The sequence below is a fragment of the Lissotriton vulgaris genome, chromosome 4_1 (assembly GCF_964263255.1).
Source record: "Lissotriton vulgaris chromosome 4_1, aLisVul1.2, whole genome shotgun sequence".
NCBI lineage: Eukaryota > Metazoa > Chordata > Amphibia > Caudata > Salamandridae > Lissotriton > Lissotriton vulgaris.
Genome location: NC_141691.1, coordinates 2,137,107,378 through 2,137,133,910, shown reverse-complemented (window position 1 = coordinate 2,137,133,910; position 26,533 = coordinate 2,137,107,378). Strand labels below are relative to the sequence as shown.

Here is a 26,533-nt window from a genome sequence, read left to right as displayed (position 1 = left end):
AAGACACCCTTGCTGGAAGACTTCATTGCGAGTTTTAGTGGCAGCATTGCGGAGGTTCGCCATCTTGGGAATGCGGAAGTAATTCCGTTTCCCGATCGGCGGTTAGCCTTGCAGTTGTTCCTAGAGCGTCTGTACTTCGCGCAGGCGCGCTATTCGTGCTGCGCACTTCAACTGAAGAATTCACCGGAGAAGAGTGCTTCCTCACGCTCTCTTCAGAAAAAGTTCTCATTTTGACAAGAATTTCTCAGACAAGGCTTTCGAACAGAAACCTAAAGGAAAGTAACTGTGTTACGTTATTTCAGAAATAAAATAGCGTTTCTTAATGAACATTTTTTCCCTCAGTAACTTCGTGACCAGAAGCACAACGACGTCGGAGTCTAGAGAAGTTGCGGTGAGGAGGAGTCAGAGTTGGGAAGACTTCAGTCAAGAGAAGTTCCCTCAAAGACATTCAAGTAAGCGTAGTAGTTTTGGTTTATTCAAGAGAAGTCTCAAGGCAATGAACCACAGGCGTTAAGGACTCTTTCTAGCAAGAAGGCTGAAGAGCGTTTGGCATCTAAAGCCTTATCAGAGACTATGTTGAAGAGAAATACATTGTAAAGACTTTGAAGCTTCAGAGTATGCAAGACTTGTAAAAGACTATAGCTTTTGAAAAAACTTATCTTCCAGGATTTTCAGGAAAATTTGAGAGTGAGAGAGAGTTCACGGTTCTGAGTTCAAGACTTTGAGTGTCACAGTCCAGAGAGTGTTCGGAGCAATTTATCTTGTCAAGTTTTTCCAAAGACCTCATAAGTGTTCTTCCAGTGAATCAGATGTAACACTTCAGACAAAACACTACGGAGAGTGGCTAGCTTCCTAGTCTGTATCGGTAAGGCTTAGAGTTCAGGGAATAGAATAAGACAGAGTAATATTAAAAATTAAGTAGAGAAGGTTAAAAATTTGTCTTTTCCTTTTCAGAGAGTTCACCCAAAATGACTCCCGAGGCAGACCCATTGAGGAAGAAGTCTCTCTTGTTTTGTCTGTCCACTTCCCCTTTCCCCCGCGGGTTAGGACTAGGGACTGCATTATAAAAGTAGTTTCTGGCCTTGGCTTGAGGGGGTCTGGGGAAAGAGCATCTGTTCCTGAGGGGGCTGAACCAGTGTATCTTTTTACGGTTCTGACAACAGTAAACGTACACATTTTGGGTGCTATGAGATAGAGCAAAATGGTAGGGTAGGGAGGGAACTCCAATGATTTAAAACAGCATGACCAAGCAAGCTCCTGAGTGTTTTCTTACTCATGATGGTACACTGTGGTTTAAGACTCAATGGAACCTGCTGGTATCCTTTTATGAAATGGCCTCATCTTGTCTCTCTGAGCTTTTAGTTCCGCACACAATCATGAGACGTCCTGGTTGCCATAATCATAAAGATCGTATAAATGAGGACTATTAAAAAAAAAATCTTTGGAGGTTTACCTTTGATACTGTCACGAGTGAAATGGCGAAAGCACTTCTGGAGCGAATTCAGAATTTTCCTTTTTCATTTAGACTCTGATTACATTTTAAACATTTCCTACTAAGTTGCCGCTATCACTAGAGAAAGCATGGCCTTCTGAATGCTTCCAGGAGTTTTATATTCCATAAAGGAACTTAGACGCTCCTGGGCATCAGCTGGCGCTTTATAAATTTGGTTTACATTACATCACATTACTCATGTACGTCACGGAGAGCGGTTCATCCACAAACTTGCAGCCTTCACGATGCACTCAATACCAGGGTGGACACCTTCGATTTTACGTCTTAGACATCAATATCAACAGGCAATAAGCAACCACTGGGATGCGTTATTTCTTTTTGTCAGGACTCCCTCTAAAAATGTTATTAAATGACCATAAATACAGAGTCAAAGTTCCATGTTACATGTTATCATTTAAAGTTTTTGTGACAGAGAACTCCAGCTCATTCCTGGAGTAAACCTAATATGAGCAGCTGAATCCTTGTCCTTGTGCACAGATGCTGTCAACCCAGGTGTGGCGGATGATGCCGGAAGGGATCGGTGAGAACCGGTAGAGTCTGGTAAGGTCTGTCGCAAAGAAGCTGCTTGAAAGTCACCGAAGCCGCAGCTGAGCTGCTCTGAGAGGTCACAGGGGAGACAAGGGCTGTGATGTAGTTTAAGGGGGTCTGCGGCACTAGAATCAGCTAATGTCTAAGCATGCAGTGGCATGTTTCCAGCCAAGCACATACATATAGATGTGTACTGGGTGTAGTAAGACACACTCGGCTGGCACCTGTGGATGGTGCGGAAGGTGGTCTCAAACTTTGATGGCAGGTGAACACCTCAAATCGTAATCCAGCACCTGTATACCTTGAAGTTGGAAAGCGCCTTTTCTGCAGATAGTTTTGGTTACGCATCCAAACTCGCTGGACTGTTTCGCCGCTTCACCTGCAGAAGAAAAGATCAGACACAGAATGAAGAGGACTGTTAGATCCAGGTGTTTCATAGGATGAAGTTAGAATGGAAAGATGCAATGGAAGGTGGCGGGGATCAATGCAGAAGACAAGGCAGATAGAGCGCTAATGGACCCACTGCAGAGCTCTGAGAATTTGAGAACTTGGAGGAGATGAGGGATAGCTTGAGACAAGAAGAATGGAAGAAAGAGATAAGTGATCACAGGGTGAAGGAAACACAGAAAGAGGCTGGGAATCAATGGAGTAGAGATAGCAGAAGAGGCTTGAATGGGGCCACCACAGGACCTGTGAGAATGGAGATGAACTTGAGGGATAAGACATAGCTTGAGACAAGAAGGAGATCAGTGATCACAGGATGAAGGAAGAAGAGGGTAAGGTTGGACAGAAAAAGAGATGAGCAATGATGAGAAGAGTTGGGGCACTGGCGGAAAACAGCCAGAGGATTGGACGGGCTGATGGAGGTAACATTTGAGGCCGCCCCCCTGCGATCTGTCTATGTGCTGCCAGCATCACCTCCACCTGACATTCAGCGGACGGGCTGACAAATCTGAAATATGCCGGTCTGGTCCATGGTGGGTACACCTACGGGGAAAAGTCAGCAGCACAGGTCCACCATGCTTTAGCAGCATGGAGGAAATGCCATCACAAATGCTGGTCCTGGATGTGCTCCCCTAAACTCTGGTTAAGTTTCCGGAACCCACATTCAACCCACCTCATGGGTGCAGTTTCCTGTTTCCTTTGCTGAGATCTCTATGGCGACTGTGGCAGCCCTGCACAGCAGGAACACTGGTGACGGTGATGCTCAATATACCACAAAAGAGTAACCCATGCCAGAGCTGGTATTACCATATTCAACCCTCTGATAAGGAAATATATTTCAGGGGAGGGCAGGCAGAACATCTGCCTTTTTTGACAAAGTCACAATATAAGGGATGAATTACCCCAGCCACACATTATAAGGAAGTTTCGAGTCACCAAGAAGTTCCATACCCATATAGAGGAGCGAGGTAGAGGGAGGAGCCCCTTCATAAGGTTACGGAACTCCGAGGTGACTTGCAAAATTGTTATCACGTACGCAAGGGGCTACTTTATTCCATATAATACATGGGCAGGCCGTCACTTTTTTTCCCAAACCATTTACGTTGGTGGATGGCTCTTTATTAAGAAACAGAGAGAATGGTTGCAAACATTGGGAATACAAATAGTACCTCTAGAGCAGAATTAAACACCTAAAAAAACTGTTAGATATTTGTTGCAGATCGATATTAGTGCCGTACATGCTAATTTTTTTTTATTTGCAATAGCTCAAAATGTGTAAAAACTTGCCCAACAATTCTAACTTGCTTTAACATTTCATTTTCGTTGCTTTAAACAGCTGCTCTGTCACCTGACCTACCTTTCACCTCGGTTGCTGACTCTTGGAGCAGGCATTGTGAGGTCAGAACTGAACTGTAATACAGCTGAGCTTTAACATCTTTTATTTTGACTACTGGGTGCGTCACAAGTTGCAGATTATTAAAATAATTAGAGACTGGCATTTATATAGGGATCGCAGACTCCCCTGTATTATTGTACTTCTTATGCATCAGGTTCATAAACTTGAAGGAAGGAAGGGAAAACGTCAGAAGCAGGAAGAGTGGAGGAGATGGCGTGTAAACCATAGGCAGAGCTAGGCACACACACCTGCTCAGCACCAGTTTACCCTCGCAAATGATAGTGTGCTTTACAAATACACATAACATAACAAAACCAGAGAAGCGGTAATCACTGCCAGACCAAATAGACAGAAGCAACATGTGATGGAGAGCAAAATTCTTGAGTGTAAATACAGATGCTGTCTCTCACATCCACTCTTTGCTCATGAGGTTCACAAAACAAAGAAACATACTGAAAACCATTGTCAATTATAAGTATGTTGATGTATCTAGTGACTGGCTATTGCTGTGCTAAGGATGAACACATAAAGAATGGACACGTATGTAGCTATTTACCTGACATGTACACACAATTTAATAAACTGCTGATGCAAACTGTAAAACTTTATCAAGATCATACTTTCTTCCAAGAAAAGTATTGTGCTTTACATATTAGAGATTCCTACAGTGACCAGAACATGTGGAACCACAGTGAAAATCAGAAAACACTGTACCCAGACATGCAAACCCTGTCCTAGGACAACTGGAGACCCAAGTGTCTCTTTCTCTGATGAATTAGGAATAAAGGGGTTCTTTTGGGGTGACTCAACATGTTCTTCATTTTCAAGGGGAGTTCTTGGCTTATACATGGAGCATGGAAAGCTAAGAGAGTCTGAAATGCATGAGGAACCTGGAGTTTGTTCCAGGTAGCCCAGAGAGTGTCAGAGAAGTTGAGGGTTTCCAGCCTGAGTGCCCGAGGACCTGAGAACTTGTATCTGGTTAGTCCAGTTGAGCGCAGGTCCTGTTTCCGGGATGCAAGAGGGGCTTAGGATATGAGAGCTTGTATCTAGTGAGTCTAGGAAGAAGACCTAAAATCATTGCACTCACCATATACAAGCTTCGAGGTCCTCAGGCCATCCAGCTTGAAACCCCAAGCTCCTCAGACACTCTCTTACCTACCTTGAACAAACCCCAAGCACCTCCTGCATCCCAGAACCAAGACCTCAGATAAACCGGAAGAGCGGAGTTTACCGCCCACCCATTCTTCTTTGTCATGAATGATCAGGCCTGCCCTGTTATTTTGAAGAAGTGTATTTGGCAGGAGCTGCGCAGGCCCCTTCGAAGCATGGATACCACTGTCAACCTGCGATGCTGTCCCTCCCTTACAATGGTCCTGAAAAGGCAATTGCATCTTTCATGTTCAGGGTGATGTGAATTGAAGGATTATTTATGCTAGTAGTGGGGAGTCAGCTTCATTTCTAACGGACCTCCTACTTTTAAGCTGCCCATCTAATACACTGTCCGAAGAGTACATGGCTGATGCAGGCAATCCAATGCAACAGTCTACCCCCCACATGCATCAAAATAGCCAATAGCGAATCTTTAATTGCGATTATTGGCTGCGCATGTAGGGATCGCAAATAAATTAGCGAGACCTACAAATTCCTTAATTGCGACTCGCAAATTGCAAGTCAAAATTAAGGAATTGCCTCCCATTTATTCCTATGGGCCTAGACGCCTTTAGGAATGAATGGTAATTGCATGCGCAATTTGCGAGTACCCAATAGGTACACGCAAATTGTGCAAGAAATTTCAAAGGTGCAAGGGTGCCAAGATGACACCCTGTAGCATCCCTGTACGTGCTAAGTGAACCCATGTTACGCACACACATGCCCCAAGAGCATGTGTGTGTGTGCAATCTTGAACTTAGAAAAATGCACTTTAGTGCATTTTTCAAAGTTTTCGCTAATTACCATAAAGTTTCATTTGACGTATTTAGCATCCCCTAATAGCAAAATTGCTATTTTAAAAATCATCATGCATTGCATTTGAGGCATTGCAATTTGCGATTCCTTAAATGCAATCGCAAGTTAAGTAATTGCAATTATGTGATTACTTACATTGCGATTTTTGCATTTGGGATGATGCATCCCAAATGCAAACATGCTAGTCGCAAAGGGTCAGATTCTGCGAATATACCCGTTTGCAACCAGTTTTTAGTTTGATGCATGTGGGGTTAGATCTTTAGGGTGACGAGTGAGTACTCCACAACTATCCATATAGACTTCCCAGGCAATGCCCAACTCCCTGGCTGATATCTGCTGTGGAACGCAAACCAACTGACTGGCACTAATGGCTCTAATATGGGTGCGTGGCGATGATGCCTTCCAATGACCAATCTTCGGGCATATTTACAAGCCTCTATTGCCACCACAACGTCACTTTTTCTGACTTTGTGGTGACAATAGAGGCTGCACCTTATTCATAAGGCAGCATAAACCCACTTAACGTGGTCTAGCACTGCCTTCTAATTAAGGCACCCTTTCCGCTATACTTAGCATGAAAGGGGTGCGCAATGGGTGTTGTGGTAGCTCTTCCACTATAACACCCATTGATTTTGAATCTGCCTCATATTTACAATGGTGACGCAAATGTGAGGCAGCACCAAAATTAAGACCATGGAAAACCTGGACGTACCCTGGCACAATGAGGAGAAATGTTTAATTTCATTTCTCTTCATGTTTGCTGTTTCCATGTGAGCTGGGTTGTGCGGCACCCAGAGAAACAGCAAAAGACCATTGATTGTTTATTTGCAGGAAGGTGACCCTTCCTGCACATAAACAATGAAGAAATAAACTGACATTTTAGATTATTTATGTGCGGGAAGGAACACCTCCCTACACATAAACAATCTTCCCTTACAACATGGTCACCCTTGCACTATAGTGCAAGGGTGTCTGCATTGGCACTTAGCAGCTAAAATTAGCACCAGCACAGGTGGAAACAAAGGACAGCACTGTATCCTTGCGAATATGGTGCACCCCTGTGTTTTGGAAGTGGCAAAGCTCAGTGTTAAGCCAAGGAGGATAAGGCCGCACTTTCTCACTTCCTCATAAATATGCACCTTTCTTCCCTTTATTTTCCATAGTCATATATGATCCGACTTCAAACATATATCTTAAAATCATGGGACTCACATTCGCTTGCATCGGCTTGTTGGTATGCAATACAAGAAGAGACTGGGGACAGCAAACAGGGCAGTCAGAGGATGGAGACAATTTTTTACCAATCCCTCCACACTTCTGATTCCACATTTCCCAACTACTATGCCTGTTGAGTCTTGAGCCTCATACATTTGAGCAGTTTGCCTAATTGAAAGGAGTGCTGGCAAAGGGTCCTGGAAAAAGTCCCAAGGGCAAAAGTAGGAGCCAAGAAGTCCTGTGGCATTTAGGATTGAATGTGTAACCCCACACCCAATGGACTGCACCTATGCCTAAGGCAAGGAGGCTGATGCCCAACAGCAATTTCGCAAACCTCAGGCATGTAGGGTAAATGCAAGAATGGTCTACCTCTGGTGACCTCTGACCCTGTTCTCAGGGCCGGTCACTCCACGCACCGCACAGCCCCCCCGTGAGTGTGCCTGAGTTGTCCCCGCTGCTGCCTTGAGTCTGCCCTGCTGCTGAGTATTGTGCCTTTTGTATATGTATTTGTATTGTATTCTGTGCCCTGTGACTGTTTTTGCCTTGGTGTTTATTGTATTTCTCCTTGCCGCCCTACGTGACCGTCTTCCCGCTCTGTGCACCCCCCCACTCCCTGCTCCCCCGCCGCTGCTCCCCTGTGGCCCGGCCCCCTTTTTCTTCTGTTCCCAGCCCCCTTCCTATTCGCCGCCCCGCTCTCTCCTCACAGCTGCTCCTCCCTCCCACTTCACCATTTATGTCGGAGACCAAGCGTACGCGCAGCGACCACGTACAGCGGGCGCGCCGATTGTGTGCTGATTGCGCGCCGAAGGTGCGCCAAAGGCAAACCAGCGCCAGGACCCCTGGCCCGCAATGACACCAGTCCACCCGCCTGATGTACAACGCCACCACCCTCCTCGCTCTCAACACCAGACGGAGCCCCGCCTGTCACTGCCAAGCCTGCAAATTCACCTACCTCCGGACCTGCTCAGCACCCGCCAGGCCAGGCACCGGCAACAACCACCACAGGTGCATCCTGCTCAACACCCGCTCCGTCCACAGGCACGCCGTCGAGCTCTGGAACATCCTCGACACAACATCGCCAGACGTCGCCTTCCTCACAGAAACCTGGATGAACGCCTCCTCAGCCTCCGACATTGCCATAGCCATGCCTGAGGGCTACAAGATCACCCGAAGGGACCGAACCAACCAAACCGGAGGAGGCATCGCCATCGTCCACAGAGACACCATCCGCATCACAACCACTTCAGACGACACCCTCACCGCCTCCGAGCACCTTCACTTCCAGATATACACCGACCCCAAAACCACCCACAGAGGTACCCTCATCTACAGACCCCTGGGACCATGCACACAGTTCAATCAATCAATCAATCAGGAGTTTGTTAAAGCGCGACTACTCACCCATAAGGGTCTCAAGGCGCTAGGGGTGGGGGGGTGTGGGGGTGTGGGGGGGTGCAGGTTCCATTCCATCAAGGAGGGGGTCTGTCGAAGAGCCAGGTTTTGAGGTTTCTTGCGAAGATGGGGAGCGATGTTGTCTGTCTGAGGTGGAGCGGAAGGGCGTTCCATGCTTTGGCCGCGAGGAAGGAGAAGGAGCGGCCTCCCGATCTGGTCTTTCTGGTGCGGGGACCACGGCGTAGGAAAGCTGGGCTGATCGTAGGGTCCTTTGGGGTGCGTGGAATTTGAGTCGGCTGTTCAGGTATGCTGGTCCGGTGCCGTGGAGGGCCTTGTGTGCGTGGGTGAGCATCTTAAAGGTGATTCTCACCTCGACGGGGAGCCAGTGGAGTGTGCGCAGGTGCTGGGAGATGTGGCAGTGTTTTGGCAGGTTGAGGACCAGTCTTGCGGCGGCGTTCTGGATGTTCTGTAGCTTGCGGATGAGGTTTTTGTTTATTCCGGCATAGAGTGCTTTGCCGTAGTCGAGTCTGCTGGTGACCAGGGCGTGAGTGACTGTCTTTCGGTGTTCGAGGGGGATCCATTTGAAGGTCTTACGAAGGAGGCGGAGGGTGTGGAAGCAGGAAGATGAGACAGAGTTGATCTGGCGGTCCATTTTGAGGCCGGAGTCCAGGATGATTCCCAGGTTGCGTGCATGGTCTGTGGGGGTTGGCGGGTTTCCGAGGGCGGTGGGCCACCAGGTGTCGCTCCAGGCGTCGGGGTTTGGGCCCATGATGAGTACTTCTGTTTTGTTGGTGTTTAGTTGAAGGCAGCTGTTTTTCATCCATTTGGCGACGGCTTCCATGCCTTTTCGAAAGTTGCGTCTGGCGGTGTTGGGCTTGTTGGATAGGGAGAGGATGAGCTGGGTGTCGTCTGCATATGACACGATGTTGAGTCCGTAGGTTCTGACGATGGGGGCAAGTGGAGCCATGTAGACGTTGAAGAGCATCGGGCTGAGGGAGGAGCCCTGGGGGACTCCGCAGGTGATTGGTGTGGGGTCCGAGAGGAAAGGGGGGAGTCTGACCGCTGCGTCCTGCCGGAGAGGAAGGAGCAGATCCAGTCGAGGGCCTTGTCCTGGATTCCTGCATCGTAGAGTCTGCATATTAGGGTGCGGTGGGAGACTGTGTTGAACGCCGCTGATAGGTCAAGGAGGATGAGGGCTACTGTTTCTCCTTTGTCCAGTACGGTGCGGATGTCGTCTGTTGCGGCGAGGAGGGCGGTTTCCGTACTGTGGTTTTTTCTGAAGCCGGATTGGGAGGAGTCGAGGATGTTGTGTTCTTCAATGAATGTGGCGAGTTGGCTGTTGATGGCTTTCTCGATGACTTTCGCTGGGAACGGGAGCAGGGAGATGGGTCTGTAGTTTTTGAGGTCGGTGGGGTCCGCTGAGGGTTTCTTTAGGAGGGGGTTGACCTCGGCGTGTTTCCAGTCGTCGGGGAACGAGGCGGTCGCCAGGGAGCGGTTGATGGTTTGGCGGAGCATGGGTGCGATGGTGTTGGCGGCTCTGTTGAAGATGTGGTGGGGGCAGGGGTCCGTGGGGGCCCCTGAGTGGATTGACTTCATTGTCTTCAGTGTGTCTTCGGTGGTGAGGGCTGTCCAGTCATCAATCGCTGGTTTCCGGGTGTCGGGGATGGTTGGTGAGGGTTCAGTGTGTTGGTCGTCTTCGTCGAAGTTGTCGTAGATGCTCTTGATTTTGTGGTGGAAAAAGATGCTGAGTTTGTTGCAGAGGTCTTGTGAGGGAGGGATGTTGGTAGACTCGCTGGCGGGTTGGGCGAACTCCTTGATGATGCTGAAGAGTTCCTTGCTGTTGTGTGCCTGGGTGGAGATTCTGTCTTCAATTGCTTTTTTCCTCGTTTCTCTGATGAGTTGTTGGTGGCGGCTCTGAAGTTGCTGTGGGCTTCTGTGGATTTGGTGTTTCTCTAGGCCTTTTCAAGGCGGCGGCATGTGCGCCTGGACTCTCGAAGTTCGGTGGTAAACCATCTGGCTTTCTTGGCACGGGTATTGTTTTTCTTGAGGGGGGCTATGGTGTTGGTGCTGTCCGAGATCCATCTATGCAGGGTTCGGGCTGCGGTGTTGGGGTCGTCGTTTTCCGCGATGGTTGGGGTAGAGTTGTTGAGAGAGGAGGTGAGCTGGTCATCGGTGATTTTGGTCCAGTTTCTTTGTGGAAGCAAGTGCTGGTGTCTGTGGATGGTGGGTGTTCTGAAGGTGAAGTGGGCGCAACGATGGTCGGTCCATGGGAGTTTGGTGGTGTGGCTGAAGGTGATGGAGTTTCCTGTAGTGAAGAGGGGGTCGAGGTTGTGTCCTGCTGAGTGCGTGGGCTCGGTCACGATCTGGCGGAGTCCAATGTTGTGGAGGTTGTCCAGGAGGGATGTGGTGTTGGGGTCCAGTTGATTGTCAAGGTGGAAGTTGAGGTCTCCCAGCAGGGTGTAGTTGGTGGATGCGATGGCCTGCGGGGAGATAATGTCCGTGATGGAGTTGGCGAAGGGTCCGTGGGGTCCACGGGGTCGGTAGATGAGGGTTCCTCGGAGGGTGGCGGTGGGGCTGGCCAGTATCTTGAAGTGAAGGTTTTCCATCAGTTCTGTGGACTCGTCAGGGAGTGTGCTCAGGCGGAGGCTGGATTTGTGGACGATGGCGATTCTTCCTCCTGGGTGGATGGGGCGGTCCTTCCTGGAGATCTTATATCCTTGGGGAATGGCGATGGCGATGTCCGGTCCTGAGGTGGTGTTGGTCCAGGTATCGGTGAAGAATTCTACGTCTGGTGTGGTGCTGTCGAGGAGGTCCCAGATTTCTGTTGCGTGTTTGTGGAGGGATCGGACGTTGAGGAGGATGCATTGCAGGGTCTTCGGTTCGGTTGTGTTCTTGTGGGCGGGTTGTGCTGGATCCGTGTTCTTGGCGGTGCTGCAGGTGTGCCGGCAGCGGTGACAGCTGAAGGGTCCATGAGTGTCGGCTGGTGATGCTAGCTTGCAGTTGTTGTTGCAGCCTGGGTTGAGTGCGTGGAGTGCTGCTGGGTCGTAGCGTTGGCGGGGCGGAGGTCCAGGGTTCCTGGTGCTGGTTGCGGACGGGTCGCAGACGGGCGCAGACGTGCTTGCCTTTGACGCGCCTTCGGTGCACCCGCTGCGCGACCGCGCAGTGGCCGCCATTAAGTAGGGGTCAGGGAGGGCTGGACAGCTGGGAGGCGGGGAGGGGAGCTGGATTGGGCTGGTCGTGCTGGGGGGGAGGGGCCGCGGGGGCAGCAGCCGCGGGGAAAGGTAAAGGGAGGAAAGAAGGGATAAAGAAAAAAGGGAAAATAAGCAGAAATAAGGCACAAAAGTGCAGAGATGCAGAAAAGAGCAGAAAGGTGAAAGATAGAAAGGGTAAAAAAATGAGTGAAAACGAGTGAAGGAGCAGAGGGAGAGAAAGGGAAAATGGGCAGAAATAACGCACAAAAGAGCAGAGGTGCAGAAAGGTGAAAGATAGAAAGGGGAAAAAAACGAGTGAAAACGAGTGAAGGAGCAGAGGGAGAGAAAGGGAGAATGGGCAGAAATAAGGCGCAAAAGAGCAGAGGTGCAGAAAGGTGAAAGATAGAAAGGGGAGAAAAACGAGTGAAGGAGCGGAAAGAAAGAAAGGAGACAGAGGACCACTGGACCACCAGGGATGAGGCGCAGGGAAACCTGCGGGTGGAGGAGGGCCTCGATCACCAACACTGAAGAGTGCAGGGGCACCTCACTTAATGGTGGAGCTGCGAGGGTGGGAGAGCAATTTCACTGACAATGAGCCAGAGGTCTTGCTCCGCGAAGCCATTGCAGACTTCATCAGCCCGCACGCCCTCACCTCCACGGACTACACCCTCCTGGGAGACCTCAACTTCCACCTGGAAAACAACAAAGACAACAACACCACCACACTACTGGACAACCTCGCCAACCTCGGACTCAAGCAACTGGTGAACACCCCCACCCACTACGCCAGCCACACTCTTGACCAAGTCTTCTCCTCCAGCAACCACATCTCCTTTAGCCACTCCACCGGACAACACTGGACAGATCACAGCTGCGTCCACTTCAGCTTCAGGAAAACAAGGACCCACCACCATCCGCAACAGGTTCCCTGAAGATGCTGTAGCAAGATCACAACCGACCAGCTCACCACCTGCCTGATACCATAATAGCTCAGATAGGCCATAAGTGAGAGAGGGATATTGCACCAGGGCTGTTAGGCTAGACGTCACTCCTGTTTGCAGCACCATCCTCAGTCTGAGGACACAGCAGGGAGAAGTGGCCTTCAGCTGAATACTGCTGATGCTCCAGCCTCTCTCAAGCTGCAATAGGGACTGACTAACCTGCTATTTCATAACAAAAACACAAGTACGCTGTGTGGACTGTAGGAAGGTGGATATCTGACTATGGTTACCCCCAAACTTTTTGCCTGGTGTTTAGCTGGTTTTTGACTTAGTTGGCCTGGGATCCTGCTATTCAGGGCCCCAGGCTGATTGCTCTCTCCTTAAAATGGACTCCATGTACCTTAGGTGCATAACACAATTGGAATTGGTTCACCTTATTGGCCCCTGTAACAGTGTACCCTAGGTACCCAGGGCATAGGTGCATCCAAGGCCTACCAGGGGTTGCAGCATGTATTGTGCCACCCCTGGCCTGGCCTTCATATTTGACACAACTGGCTGATCACTCAGCTGGGGTAAGTCGGTGTAATCACCTCTTACTTAGATATAGTATCCCTATATCTAACCTTGAACTGGACACATATGTACCTATCAGCCACTCCTATGGAAGGCCTCTTCAATCCTGGAGGCAGAGTGCTTGGAAATATGTGAGATGGTGCTCTAGCATGAGCTGAGCCTGTCTGCAGCTGTCGGGAACCACTCCCTAAGCTGTTCCGGGATATTGCCATACCATATACTCTTAAGTGCATTATAATCCTCGCGGTTATATGCTATCTTTGGTTTGGCTTTATCAAAACATGTCGAGTAAGGTGTCATACGAATTGGAATACTATCCCCTCGACAGTTCTGTTGACGAGGATAGCATTCCACCCTTCTAGAGGGACACGACATGTGTGTAGCCTTAACCCCGGTTAAAGTTAACCAGAGCCTCAGCATCACAAAATGGATGCTGCCACCACAGACACAAGTCTGACCTCCTGCTGCTGGGAGTCCTTCCAGTGAGGGAGGCTTGGACAAAGGGTTTCCTGCCTTGGGAGGTGCGAGCACCACCCCAGACTAGGTTTTGTGTATTGGGTAGGACAGGGCTGAATAGATTGAGACATGCCCGGGGCACACAAGGTGTCCCCGTGCATAAGCCAGTCCAAACCGGTCCTGGGACATTCCAGACCCAGGCCTGGCAAGGAGCTGGACAATGGAAAGGGGGTGTAACCGCCCCCCTTCCTGGTTCCTCCCAGAGGAGGGACCTAGTAGGTGATCCACCCCTCAGATTGGGAATAAGAGTGGGAGCAGTGCCATTGCACAGCAGATCATCCTAAATCAACTTTACACGAAGAAGACGACTGGACTTTGACATTCTGCTGCACAGAAGACTGAAGAGAATCTCCTTGTGGCCTAGGAGTGGCCACCCTGTGAACACAGGTACTAACCAGCGAATCGACATCTGCTTTGCCGCCGCCTCCCCCCAGAGCCCGAGCCCAGAGCCTGACAAGACCCAGACTCCCAGACTTCTCACAGCCCGATCCACAATCCCTGCAAAGAAGGGACCCGTAGAGGCACCGAGATACGTGGGACCAGACTTCTTGGAAGACACCCGAAGAGCTGATAGCGCAGCACCAGAGGCATCCTCGAGGTTGTGCTTTGTGGACTAAGAACCCCCATAACCGAGCAGCCCTTGCACCGAAGATCAGCCCCCCAGCTTCTCCACAATCTGCGTGGGGCCCTTTTGCATTGTGCCACTTGACGCGCCATCCCGGCCACTAGCCACGTGGTCAGCGGCCATCTTGGCAACTACAACTACAAACTACACTGTGAGTCTGGTTGCTCCAGACTTGCCCTAGCTCCTGTGAAAAGGAGCACCCGCTCTGACCTTGCTGGTCCGAGTGTTAAGCCTTTTTTGATTTCTGCGTGGCTTGCATTAGCAAAGGCCTGTTTGCTCCGATCAAGTTGCCAACACCGCCAACAGCGAGAAGCCTGTGTAGGACAGCTCGTGACCGACTTCTGGACGTCCTCGACCCCCGGTGTCCACGTGGCTGCAGAGAGAAGCTACACCTCAATGCCTGTTTGCACCCGACATCGCCTGGTTCCAATCTGGTTCCACGGTAGTCACTGGCTAGTGACTTTGAACATTGTCCCCTCTGCTTTCAGGTCTTCACAACTTCAGATCCACCCTTGGATCCACCGGAACTCTTCACATCGAGCCGCCTGCAGCATCTTCAGCTCTAAGCACCATCGACCAGTGTGACGAAACCCGACACTACTTCGACCCTATGCACCCGCTTCTGGTGGGTGAGGTAACTCAGCTCCGCCAGTGTTCCTACACTGGTACACACCTCTAGGGCCTATGTCTCAAGTTTCAGCTTTCTAGGTCACTCGGAAGGTTCCGAACTAACTAACTTTGTACTTTTTACGCACCATAGACTTTGCATTGGTGAGTGCATGCACTTTAAACACTGCACCCGAGTCCCGCGGGCCTTTCCCGACTTAGTCACTGCTAGTCTCGAATAGCTCCAGTGATTCCCAAGGCCCTAGGCCTGTTTCCTTTCCGATTGGTATCTCTTATACCACTTTCTTAGTATAGGTGGCCCCTAGGGCTCATCCATATTGTGCAACTTTTGTGTATTTTAAACTGTCTTGTGTTTAACGCTTGTACTTCTGTGCTCATAAAGAGTCCAGGGGATACTTTTAGTTAATAAATCAATATATATTTTCAATATATATCTGTGTGGTGTCCTTTCATTTGGTATTCAAGGGGGTTGTGTATGGTAATACAGCTGGCATCACATGCCTTTCAGAGTTTAGCCTAAGACTGCTTTGTCCACGTTACCACTAGGATAACTGGTCTATAAGGTTGACTTACAACCAATCATCATAAGGGTTGCTTGGCATGGTACAAAGTGATCACTAGAATTAGTGAGCATTATATACCAGGCCAACTTCTCACATTGGTGAGCAGCGGATTGGGATCTGAGCTTGCTGTTGTTTTACCATTACAATCTTTGAGATTACCATTTGAAAGATCATACAGGTACCTGCTAGGTACATATAAAACAAGACTAGTATACTTAAGTTCTACTGAACTTAGTTGTTGTAGAGCAAAGGGAGTAGCACACCCTGACTACAACTACTAGATAGGTTTAGTAGGTAAACACCAGTGTAGGTAGATTGCAACACATCCACCCACACTAGAGCAATGTCTGGAGCAGAGGGTTCCACTGGGAACATCCCTGTTGAGAGTGACCCTCCAAGGGCACCATCCAAATGTGCTATTTTTTCCTTTAAGGAATTAAGACAGCTTTGTGTCTTAAGGGGTCTGAGGACAGGGCCTTCCCCTACCACAGACCACCTTAGAGAGATCTTGGATCAGTCTGAGACTCTAAAGACCTCTAAGGCAGACCCCACAGGGAATGCTGAAGGAGGCCATCCTTCTGAGGATGACACTGCAGAAGCCCCTGTCCCTATCATCCTAGTAGATGAGGAAGCCCCCATCACTGGAGCTCCTCAGGTAGATGAGGAGGAGGAAGAGGAAGAAGAGACAGAAGGGGGGAGCAGTGAGTCAGATGATGACAGAAATAGTCAGGTGCTGGTCAATAGACTGAACCAGGCTAACTTAAGCCTATTTGGGACTGAATCTGGTAACAACCCATTCAGACCCCCAGGTGGGCTTAACCAGAAGCCTAGGAGGAGGAGGACTCACTCAGGTGACTCTGACAACTCCCATGCTTCTAGAGGTTCTCATGGTCACTCCAGAAAGGAGATGACTAGCCCTCAGAGAAGGGAACATGAGGCCAAAATGAGGGAGGCTGAATTGAGGATCCAGAGACAAGAATTAGAAGTTGCCCTGGCCCAAGAGAAACTTGCTAGAGCAAGACAACCTAGAGAGAGCGGATTAGGATCCACTGGTGGCAGCACTATCCAGAAGGATAAAGACAGGTCCTTTGATACAAGAAACCTGAGTAATATTGTGCCCCCCTACAAAGCTGGGGATGATATCCACAAATGGATGACTGCACTTGAGAGAGCCTGCATGGTACAGCAGATCCCTCAGGAGCAGTGGGCAGCAATCTTGTGGCTCTCCTTTGAAGGTAGAGGCCGAGACAGACTCCTCACAGTTAGTGATGGGGATTCTAGAAACTACCTGGTCCTGAAGAGTGCTCTGATTGATGGGTTGGGATTAACCACTGAACAGTACAGGTTAATGTTCAGAGACGCCCAGAAGAGACAGACTCAGGACTGGTCTGAATTTGTTGAATGTGCCACTAAGGCTCTGGAGGGCTGGTTGCTGGGAAGTAAGGTTACTGACTATACAGGTTTGTATAATTTAATTATGAGAGAGCAAATCTTAAGTAATTGTCAAAATCAGCTTCTACATCAGCACCTGGTTGACTCTGATCTGACCTCCCCACAAGAATTGGGTAGGAGGGCAGACAAATGGGTCAGAACCAGGATCAGGCCTAAGAACCAGGGTGGTGACCAAAAGAAAGAGACTACCAAGCCTCAAGAGAAGGGTGGGGATAAAAGTAAGGAAAAGACTTCCCCAGGGCCCCAAAACTCCAAGAATGGGGGCGGGTCCCAAGACACTTCTACAACCCAGAAAAAGCCTTATTGTCATACCTGTAAATAGGTGGGGCATTACAAAAGAGACAGCTGTTGTCCCAAGAATGGCAATAAAGAGAATATACCTCCAGGTGAGGCTCCAACACCTCCTGTCACTGTTAGAAGTGGTCTCCCAGGTGGTGGGAGCACCCCTAAGAATTTGGGTGGGTTTACGTTTGGAGAACAGGTGGACTCTGTCCTATCCAGGTCCCCTAACTCAGATACTCTTGTCTATGAGACTGGCATGGGGTTTGCCAATTTCACTGCTTGCCCAAACACTTTGAGCAAGTATAGACAGGAGCCCCTCATCAATGGCTTGAAAGTTGAGGCCTTCAGAGACACAGGGGCTAGCATCACCATGGTGGCTGAATGTCTAGTCCCCTCAAGGCAACTTTTACCTGATGCCAAATATCAGGTGACAAACATTGATGGCATAGAAACCAATCACCCCATGGCAGTAGTCAATCTTAGCTGGGGAGGTGTCACTGGCCCAAAGAGAGTGGCAGTGTCAGCAAATTTGCCTGTAGATTGCCTACTGGGTAATGATTTGGAAATCTCAGCCTGGGCTGAGGTTGAACAGCAAACCCATTCTAGAATGGTAAATCTCCATGGAAAGGTTAGTGGGGCTGTGATGGCTACAGCCCCAATCCAAGATGTCCTTCCTGAAAAGGTTGGGAGGGCTGAGCAAACCTCAGCCCCATCTTTAGATAACTTCCCTCCTGAAAAGAGTAGCAGGGCTGTGATGGTAACAGCCCATACCCAAACTGAGTCTCCTCCTGAAAAGGTTGGAGGGGCTGTGATGGCCACAGCCCAAACTCAAACTGATACATGGGTAGTGAAGCCTGAAATGATGGATCACTCCACCCAAACTGAGAGCATTGAGGAGGAAGAGAAATCTCCCTCCCACCAGACTTTAGGAAAGGATCAGCCTCCTCAGGGAACTGATCTTACCCCTGATGAAGGAACTGTCCCAGAGGTTGTTAGGCCTGGCCTGACAGAGCCTCTGATGGCAGTGGACCCTTCTCAGGTGGGACCCAGTCTGGAGCAGGTAACCTGCCCCTCTCTACCTTGCCTTACTCAGCCCAGGGCTGCAGAGGACAAGAAGGACAGTGAGACCCAAAGGGGCCCCTGTCAAATAAAGCACCCCCATCAACAGATTAGGGGCACCGAAACTAGTAGCCCTAGTGAGGTGCAAACTTTAAAAACTCCTGAGGGATCCCCCTTAAAAGTAGTTAGGGTCCTCCCCAAGATGGATATTGTTGGGCACAGCCAAACCTGGGACCCTAAGGGCCCAAACCAGAACTGTCCCTCCAGTAAGCCAAACAGAGGGACTCAGCCTCCAGCTTTAGGTAGCCAGAGGTTGACCCTGAGAGCACAGTGCAACTCAGTCAGAGAAAGAAAGGCACACATGGTGGAGAGTGATTGGAGGAAGCTGAGCCCTACAGAAGAAACTCACTTCAGTACTCCATCTCAACACCCGCCTTTGACTTTGCAAAGACACACCACAGGTAGAGATTCCTTATGGTGGAGTTCTCAGATACCCTTAGGGTGAGGGGTTGCTTAGTGGACCATGAGACAGGGGGTTATCAAGCCAGAGCTGGTACTTCCTTATATGGCCACTTAGGCAATATAGGCTTACCTGGTCAAGGATAGCCTTATCTCCTTTCGTTTGGGGGGGTTATGTAGGAAGGTGGATATCTGACTATGGTTACCCCCAAACTTTTTGCCTGGTGTTTAGCTGGTTTTTGACTTAGTTGGCCTGGGATCCTGCTATTCAGGGCCCCTGCTGATTGCTCTCTCCTTAAAATGGACTCCATGTACCTTAGGTGCATAACACAATTGGAACTGGTTCACCTTATTGGCCCCCGTAACAGTGTACCCTAGGTACCCAGGGCATAGGTGTTTCCAAGGCCTACCAGGGGCTGCAGCATGTATTGTGCCACCCCTGGCCTGGCCTCCATATTTGACACAACTGGCTGATCACTCAGCTGGGGTAAGTCGGTGTAATCACCTCTTACTTAGATATAGTATCCCTATATCTAACCTTAAACTAGACACATATGTTCCTATCAGCCACTCCTATGGAAGGCCTCTTCAATCCTGGAGGCAGAGTGCTTGTAAATATGTGAGATGGTGCTGTCAGGAACCACTCCCTAAGCTGTTCCGGGATATTGCCATACCACATACTCTTAAGTGCATTATAATCCTCGTGGTTATATGCTATCTTTGGTTTGGCTTTATCAAAACATGTCGAGTAAGGTGTCATACGAATTGGAATACTATCCCCTCGACAGTTCTGTCGACGGGTATAGCATTCCACCCTTCTAGAGGGACACGACATGTGTGTAGCCTTAACCCCGGTTAAAGTAACCAGAGCCTCAGCATCACAAAATGGATGCTGCCACCACAGACACGAGTCTGACCTCCTGCTGCTGGGAGTCCTTCCAGCGAGGGAGGTTTGGACAAAGGGTTTCCTGCCTTGGGAGGTGCGAGCACCACTCCAGACAGGGTTTTGTGTATTGGGTAGGACAGGGCTGAATAGAATCAGACATGCCCGGGGCACTCAAGGTGTCCCCGTGCATAAGCCAGTCCAAACCAGTCCTGGGACTTTCCAGACCCAGGCCTGGCGAGGAGCTGGACAAAGGAAAGGGGGTGTAACCGCCCCCCTTCCTGGTTCCTCCCAGAGGAGGGACCTAGTAGGTGATCCACCCCTCAGATTGGGAATAAGAGTGGGAGCGTTGCCATTGCACAGCAGATCATCCTGAATCAACTTTACACGAAGAAGACGACTGGACTTCGACATTCTGCTGCACAAAAGACTGAAGAGAATCTCCCTTGTGGCCTAGGAGTGGCCACCCTGTGAACACAGGTACCAACCAGCGAATCGATGTCTGCTTTGCCGCCGCCTCCCGCTGGAGCCCGAGCCCAGAGCCTGACAAGACCCAGACTCCCAGACTTCTCACAGCCCGATCCACAGTCCCTGCAAAGAAGGGACCCGTGGAGGCACCAAGAGACGTGGGACCGGACTTCTTGGAAGACACCCGAAGAGCTGACAGCGCAGCACCAGAGGCATCCTCGACGTTGTGCTTTGGGGACTGAGAACCCCCACCACCGAGCAGCCCTTGCATCGAAGTTCAGCCCCCCAGCATCTCCATGATCTGCGTGGGGCCCTTTTGCATTGTGCCACTCGACGCGCCATCCCGGCCATTAGCTACATGGTCAGCGGCCATCTTGGCGACTACAACTACAAACTACACTGCGGGTCTGGTTGCTCCAGACTTGCCCTAGCTCCTGTGAAAAGGAGCACCCGCTCTGACCTTGCTGGTCTGAGTGTTAAGCCTTTTTTGATTTCTGCATGGCTTGCATTAGCCAAGGCCTGTTTGCTCCGATTAAGTTGTCGACACCGCCAACAGCGAGAAGCCTGGGTGGGACAGCTCGTGACCGACTCCTGGACGTCCTCGACCCCCGGTGTCTACGTGGCTGCAGAGAGAAGCTACACCTCAACGCCTGTTTGCATCCGACATCGCCTGGTTCCAATCTGGTTCCACGGTAGTCACTGGCTAGTGACTTTGAACATTGTCCCCTCTGCTTTCAGGTCTTCACATCTTCAGATCCACCCTTGGATCCACCGGAACTCTTCACGTCGAGCCGCCTGCAGCATCTTCAGCTCCAAGCACCATCGACCAGCGTGACAAAACCCGACACTACTTCGACCCTTTGCACCCGCTTCCTGTGGGTGAAGTAACTCAGCTCCGCCGGTGTTCCTACACTGGTACACACCTCTGGGGCCTGTGTCTCAAGTTTCAGCTTTCTAGGTCACTCGGAAGGTTGCGAACTGCACCCGAGTCCCGCGGGCCTTTTTTACTTAGTTTAGTTACTGCTAGTCTCGAATAGCTCCAGCGATTCCCAAGGCCCTAGGCCTGTTTCCTTTCCGATTGGTATCTCTTATACCACTTTCTTAGTATATGGTTTAGGTGGCCCCTAGGGCTCATCCATATTGTGCAACTTTTGTGTATTTTAAACTGTCTTGTGTTTAACGCTTGTACTTCTGTGCTCATAAAGAGTCCAGGGGATACTTTTAGTTAATAAATCAATATATATTTTCAATATATATCTGTGTGGTGTCCTTTCATTTGGTATTCAAGGGGGTTGTGTATGGTAATACAGCTGGCTTCGCATGCCTTTCAGAGTTTAGCCTAAGACTGCTTTGTCCACGTTACCACTAGGATAACTGGTCTATAAGGTTGACTTACAACCAATCATCATAAGGGTTGCTTGGCATGGTACAAAGTGATCACTAAGAATTAGTGAGCATTATATGCCAGGCCAACTTCTCACATGGACCATCTCTGACCTTTCGCATATCGCTTAGAAATAGCATAAGAGTGATAGGCTTCTAGAGCTCGATAACAGTGGTAGGGATTTTCTTGTTCTTCTTGCTGAAGAGAACATACTCTTCTGCATTAATGTTCATATTCTGTATGGTTCCCATTCATATTCCATGCACTAGGATAGGGCTTAAAAAGAAAAGTTTTAAAATACATATCCTGTTTCTTATTGGTACTTTGAGTGTGTTATTCAATAAAGTCTGGGTTTGGAGCTCCACCGTGTCCCTGAATTAATCTTGTGGGACTGATCGTTACCAGTGATCACTTCCTGCTCAGTATTGCTCAGTGGGTTGTGTGTAGGTTGTAACTAGATTCTAATTCAAATTGATACATTTAACAAGTCCTTCTAACTAGGGGTTTGGAAGGCCGACCCCAGTGACCTTTGCGGGGCACCCCTAAACAATGTGTCAATGGGCCCTGTATGTTATCCCTTGGGGGCTTCCCACACATTACAGTACCTCAGCAGAATCCGTACCATCTTCATGGCAATTAAATTGTGTACGTTGTCGCCCTCTAAGATTGTAAATTCCATGATTCATCCAACTTTGAATGGAAATCCTAGAAGAGTCCCTTCTTCCCACAAGTCTCTGCATTATCTTATTCCAGATGCCCCTCCCACTCTGCTCCTTGCAGTCCCCTTTGTCTTATCATTTGGGCCCAAATACTGCAGACAGCTGGAACCTTATGCCAACTCACACCAGCGTCCAGAGTGCTCTTAAATGATGATTATCACACCAATTTTTATATAGTGCCAACTTGGCCTAAGGCATTAGAGAGCTCCAGGTTACATTACGCAAAGGGGTCAACATACACAAAAATGTCATGGAACTCACGGCAGCAAAGAAAGTTGCTGCAATGAGTTGCTTTACAGGGAAACACCAAATCTTCTAAAATATACCACTGTCCTGCTCTCACCACTAGCATTGGTGCATATACCTCTGCCTAGCACTAAACACAACGCTTTACACCATAGTGCAAGGGTATCTGAGCCATGCCAAGCATTGGTTTTGTACAGGAAGGATACCCTTTTAGTAGAAAATTTAGGGGTATATTAACGAGGGCTTTATCTCTGTTTTTTTTGGCTTTAAAAGCCAAAAAAGCAGAGATAAAACTCACGCAAAGTTGCATGTTAGCACCCTTTTACTTCACTCTTTCCCTTTCATCTCTAATGAGATGCAAAGGGGGCGTTCCAGAGAAAAATAATAGGAGAAATGTCGCTAAGCAACATTTCTCCTATTATCAAGGATATTACTAACACTGTTAGCGATTAAAAAAGCAGTGCTAACCGCGGTTAACGCTGCTTTTTTTTACGCCTGGTATTTTCCTGACTTAGCCATGATATCCTATGTAAGGTGGACATCATGGCTAAGTATGTCTATCCCTTTCAACAAGCTATTGCCAAACCTTGTGGGATTATCACTGTATTTCCAGCAATAATCTCACAATTGGCAGCTTGCGCTCTGAATGTTATCGCTTTGGAGATAAGCGTTGCTGATAGCACGCTATCTCCGATACAAAATTCAGAGTTGGCTTGCGATAATTATCCTAGCGCTAAGTGCGCTTAGCGATAATTATCGCCTGGCCTTGTTAATATGCCCTATAATGCTTAGGCTAGCTCTAAACTTTTTCCCACTTTTGAAGTGTGCTGTACTGTGGAACACACATGCAAAGAAGGAAAAGTCAGAGGAAATAAAAGCAATTCTCCTTTTTAATGCCAGCTTCAAAGAGGTGTATTTTTTAGCACAAAGCCTTGTCTACTATTGTTAAGAGGTAGTGACAAAAGCGGCCTGTAAATCTGCCCCGAAGTTTTTAATTGGTAAATTCCATTAATATAGTATTTTCTCTATAGAGTCTTTGTTATGTTATGTTATGTTAATGGGTGACTTATATAGCGCACGGCTACTCCAAGGAGTGTCCCGGCGCTTTCTGACCCATTACTGAAAAAGAAGAAGGATGACAGACATAACAGTATTATTGATTAAAAAGCCACGTTTTCAGGGCCTTTCTAAAGGCAAACAAATTGGAGATGTGGCGGAGACCAACGGGAAGAGAGTTCCATAGTCTGGGGGCAAGATGTTTAAAAGAGCGTCCACCAATTCTGGCTTTCTTAATGGGAGGCACCATTGCCAAGCCAAGATTTTCCGACCGGAGAGATCTGGTGGGCCTGTAAAAGGAAAGCCGTTTCCTAATGTAAGAGGCCCCTACCAGATGGAGTGCCTTGTGGGCCAGTGTAAGAGCTTTGAATATGATTCGTTTTTTAATCGGAAGCCAGTGCAGGGAGACTAGCAACTCAGATGCTCTGGCTTGCCGGGGTAGGCCGAAGATGGCTCTAGCCGCAGAGTTTTGTACAACCTGGAGTTTGTGCAAAAGATAATCCGGCAAGCCCAGGTAGAGGATGTTAGAATAATCAAGCCTGGAGCAAATCAGAGCTTGTACTGTCAACTTCCTATGGGCAACGGGGAGCATAGGAAGGAATTTACGAATCATTTTTAGCAGACCAAAACAGGTACCTGTGAGGCCTGTGATCTGCGTTTTCAAAGCAAGGGTGTTATCAATTTTAACCCCCAGGTTTTTTGCAACCGAGGAAGAGGAGGAAGGGGGGGACATGCTCACTGGCCACCATTCCTGCCAGGGCGGCTCTGCCTTTAATGTAAAGGTTTTGTTTCTTTGAGTTGATTCATTTTCTTCTATCATTTGGAATGGGTTACTCAGTCACAGCGGTGACAGATGTTCCGTCAGCCAAAATATAAATGCCATTGTATCCTGTAAGATTTAAATTTCAGCAGGCAAGATATCTGCCACCATTGTGATTGGGTAGCGTGTCCGCAAAGATCTAAATAGGCCCTAAATTATTTGAGCAGAATTACAGGATGTGGAACTGACCCCAGGACTCAAACTTAGTATCCCAGATCCAAGGTTGGCAGCTGTGGCCCTTACGCCACATTTCCTCCCCTAAATACATCTCCTTTCCTAGATATGATTCAGGGCTTGCCTTCCTGTCTGTATTTCTGATTCTAGAGACTCAGATTCAGAGGCTCACTCTGCGGTCACCTTAAGGATCATACTACACACACTCTTGCCTGGCAATATTTGTTTCTGATATTTTGTGTGAATTCCCCTGAGCCTCCTGTGCCTTATTTTTAGATTTTGGGGAATTTCAACTACTTTGGAGTATTCAGAGTAATTTTGGTATTTCCGCATGACCTTTTGCTGTTGAATTAATGAAAGTGTTGTGAACACTCCTCCTCGTGTAAGTGTCAGTAATTAGGGGGAGGTGAATCCTCCCGCAAGAGCACATTATGCCAGCTGAGTGGCCGCTCTAACTTGCTATTCGTTTTCGACTGCTTTAATGCAATTTCTTAGTGGAAAATGCATTCCTACGTCCATTTTGCGGTGAGAGAGTGCATTTTGCACTAAGCAAATACAGGTAAACGGCAGGTGTAAGTCGAGGGGAAATCCACCCCAAGAGCACATTTAGCGCTATTTCTAAGCCCAAAATGCATCCTCACTTTGGATGCAAGGGGGACATATTGAGCTAAGAAGATAACGGTGAATGCCAGGATTAAGTTGAAGAAAACTCCTACCCCAGGAGCATATTCAGTGAGCATGTGTGGCTGCTTGTGCACGTCATTAATGTTCTGTTACATTAAGCGCTATTTCTTGGAGCAAAATTGTCGCACTCATTTTGGATGCAAGGGGGCATCTTTGTGCTAAGAAATAGCGCTAATTGTAAAATTACTCTTCTCACCAGTAATTAGTAATCTCGTATAATTCTCAAGCATTTTTCACATGATTACGCTACATTGATTTACGTGAGTTGGGTCCATCCCTACCTGTTTTGCAATGCTCAAACGGGGTTAATGAGAATGGAAACCTAGCTGGCGTTATCCAGTCTTTCAGAAGGAATTGGACACGCCTTTCAATTTAATGTAAGGCTACTTGCTTTGGACATGTAGTGGCTTTGACATCTCAACATTGCAAACAACTGTTTGTCACCTGGTAAGACAAATGTTCCAGAGAAGAAGACGCATGTCTTCTCCTGTCCGGTGCACAGAACCTCCTTTTCGGTTGTGCAGGCATCTGCGGACCGGCTGTTGATGCACTCTGTGCATTTATATCCATTGGGGCTTTCATCGACAACAGGTGCTGAAACAACAGAGAGAGGAACAAATCAGAAGACAGGCCCTGTGCATGTTATACCGCTGGGAAATCAAAAAAACCAATCAGTCAAACAGCATTTGTAAAGCGCATCACTGTCGCCCCTAGGGGAATCTGGCTCTGTGTGTCCATCGAAGAGCCAGGCCTTCAGTCTCTTTCTCATGTCTGCCAGAGAGGGTGGCGTACAGATCTAGGGGGAAAGGTTGTTCCAAGTCTTTGCAGCAATGTAGGAGAAGGAGTCGCCACAAATGGGACAGATGCGGGGGGTGCGAGGGTGAGTGAAGAAGAAAACAGGTGTCTAGCGGGTTGGTGGAAGTTCAGTTGGTGGTTGACGTAGGCATCTCCTAGGTTGAGGAGGGCTTTGTAGATGTGCATGAGGATCTTGAACTGACATCCTCATACCCATCAGGTCAAGAAACTCACAGCTGCGCAACGGACCTGAAAAACTATCGGCCCATCTCTCTCCTTCCCTTCGCAGACAAAGTCACCGAGAAATTAGTCAATGCCCAGCTGACCACTTTCATTGAAGAGGACGGCATCCTTGTCCCCTCCCAGTCCATAGTCCACAGTAACCACAACACAGAGACTGCCCCAGATGACATCCGCATGCTACTCGACCAGGGCCACACCGCGGCCCTCATCCTACTGAACCGCTATGCAGCCTTTAACACAGTCGCCCACGGCACTCTGGCAGGCATACTCCATGACACCAGCATACAGGGAATTGCCAACTGGATTTGCTCCTTCCTCGC

At 48.8% G+C, this 26,533-nt stretch overlaps 1 protein-coding gene across 1 annotated transcript in view; it reads right to left on the bottom strand.

Annotated features, from left to right (window-relative positions):
* Nucleotides 1-2,289: 2,289 nt before the first annotated feature.
* LOC147725235 (phospholipase A2 inhibitor and Ly6/PLAUR domain-containing protein-like) overlaps nt 2,290-26,533 on the bottom strand; it is a 57,948-nt gene continuing 33,704 nt past the window's right edge. The window contains exons 4-5 of the mRNA XM_086918222.1: nt 25,620-25,769; nt 2,290-2,420 (exon numbers count right to left, since the gene is read on the bottom strand). Coding sequence (XP_086774348.1) covers nt 2,290-2,420; nt 25,620-25,769 — 281 coding nt within the window. The remainder of the gene's footprint in view (nt 2,421-25,619; nt 25,770-26,533) is intronic.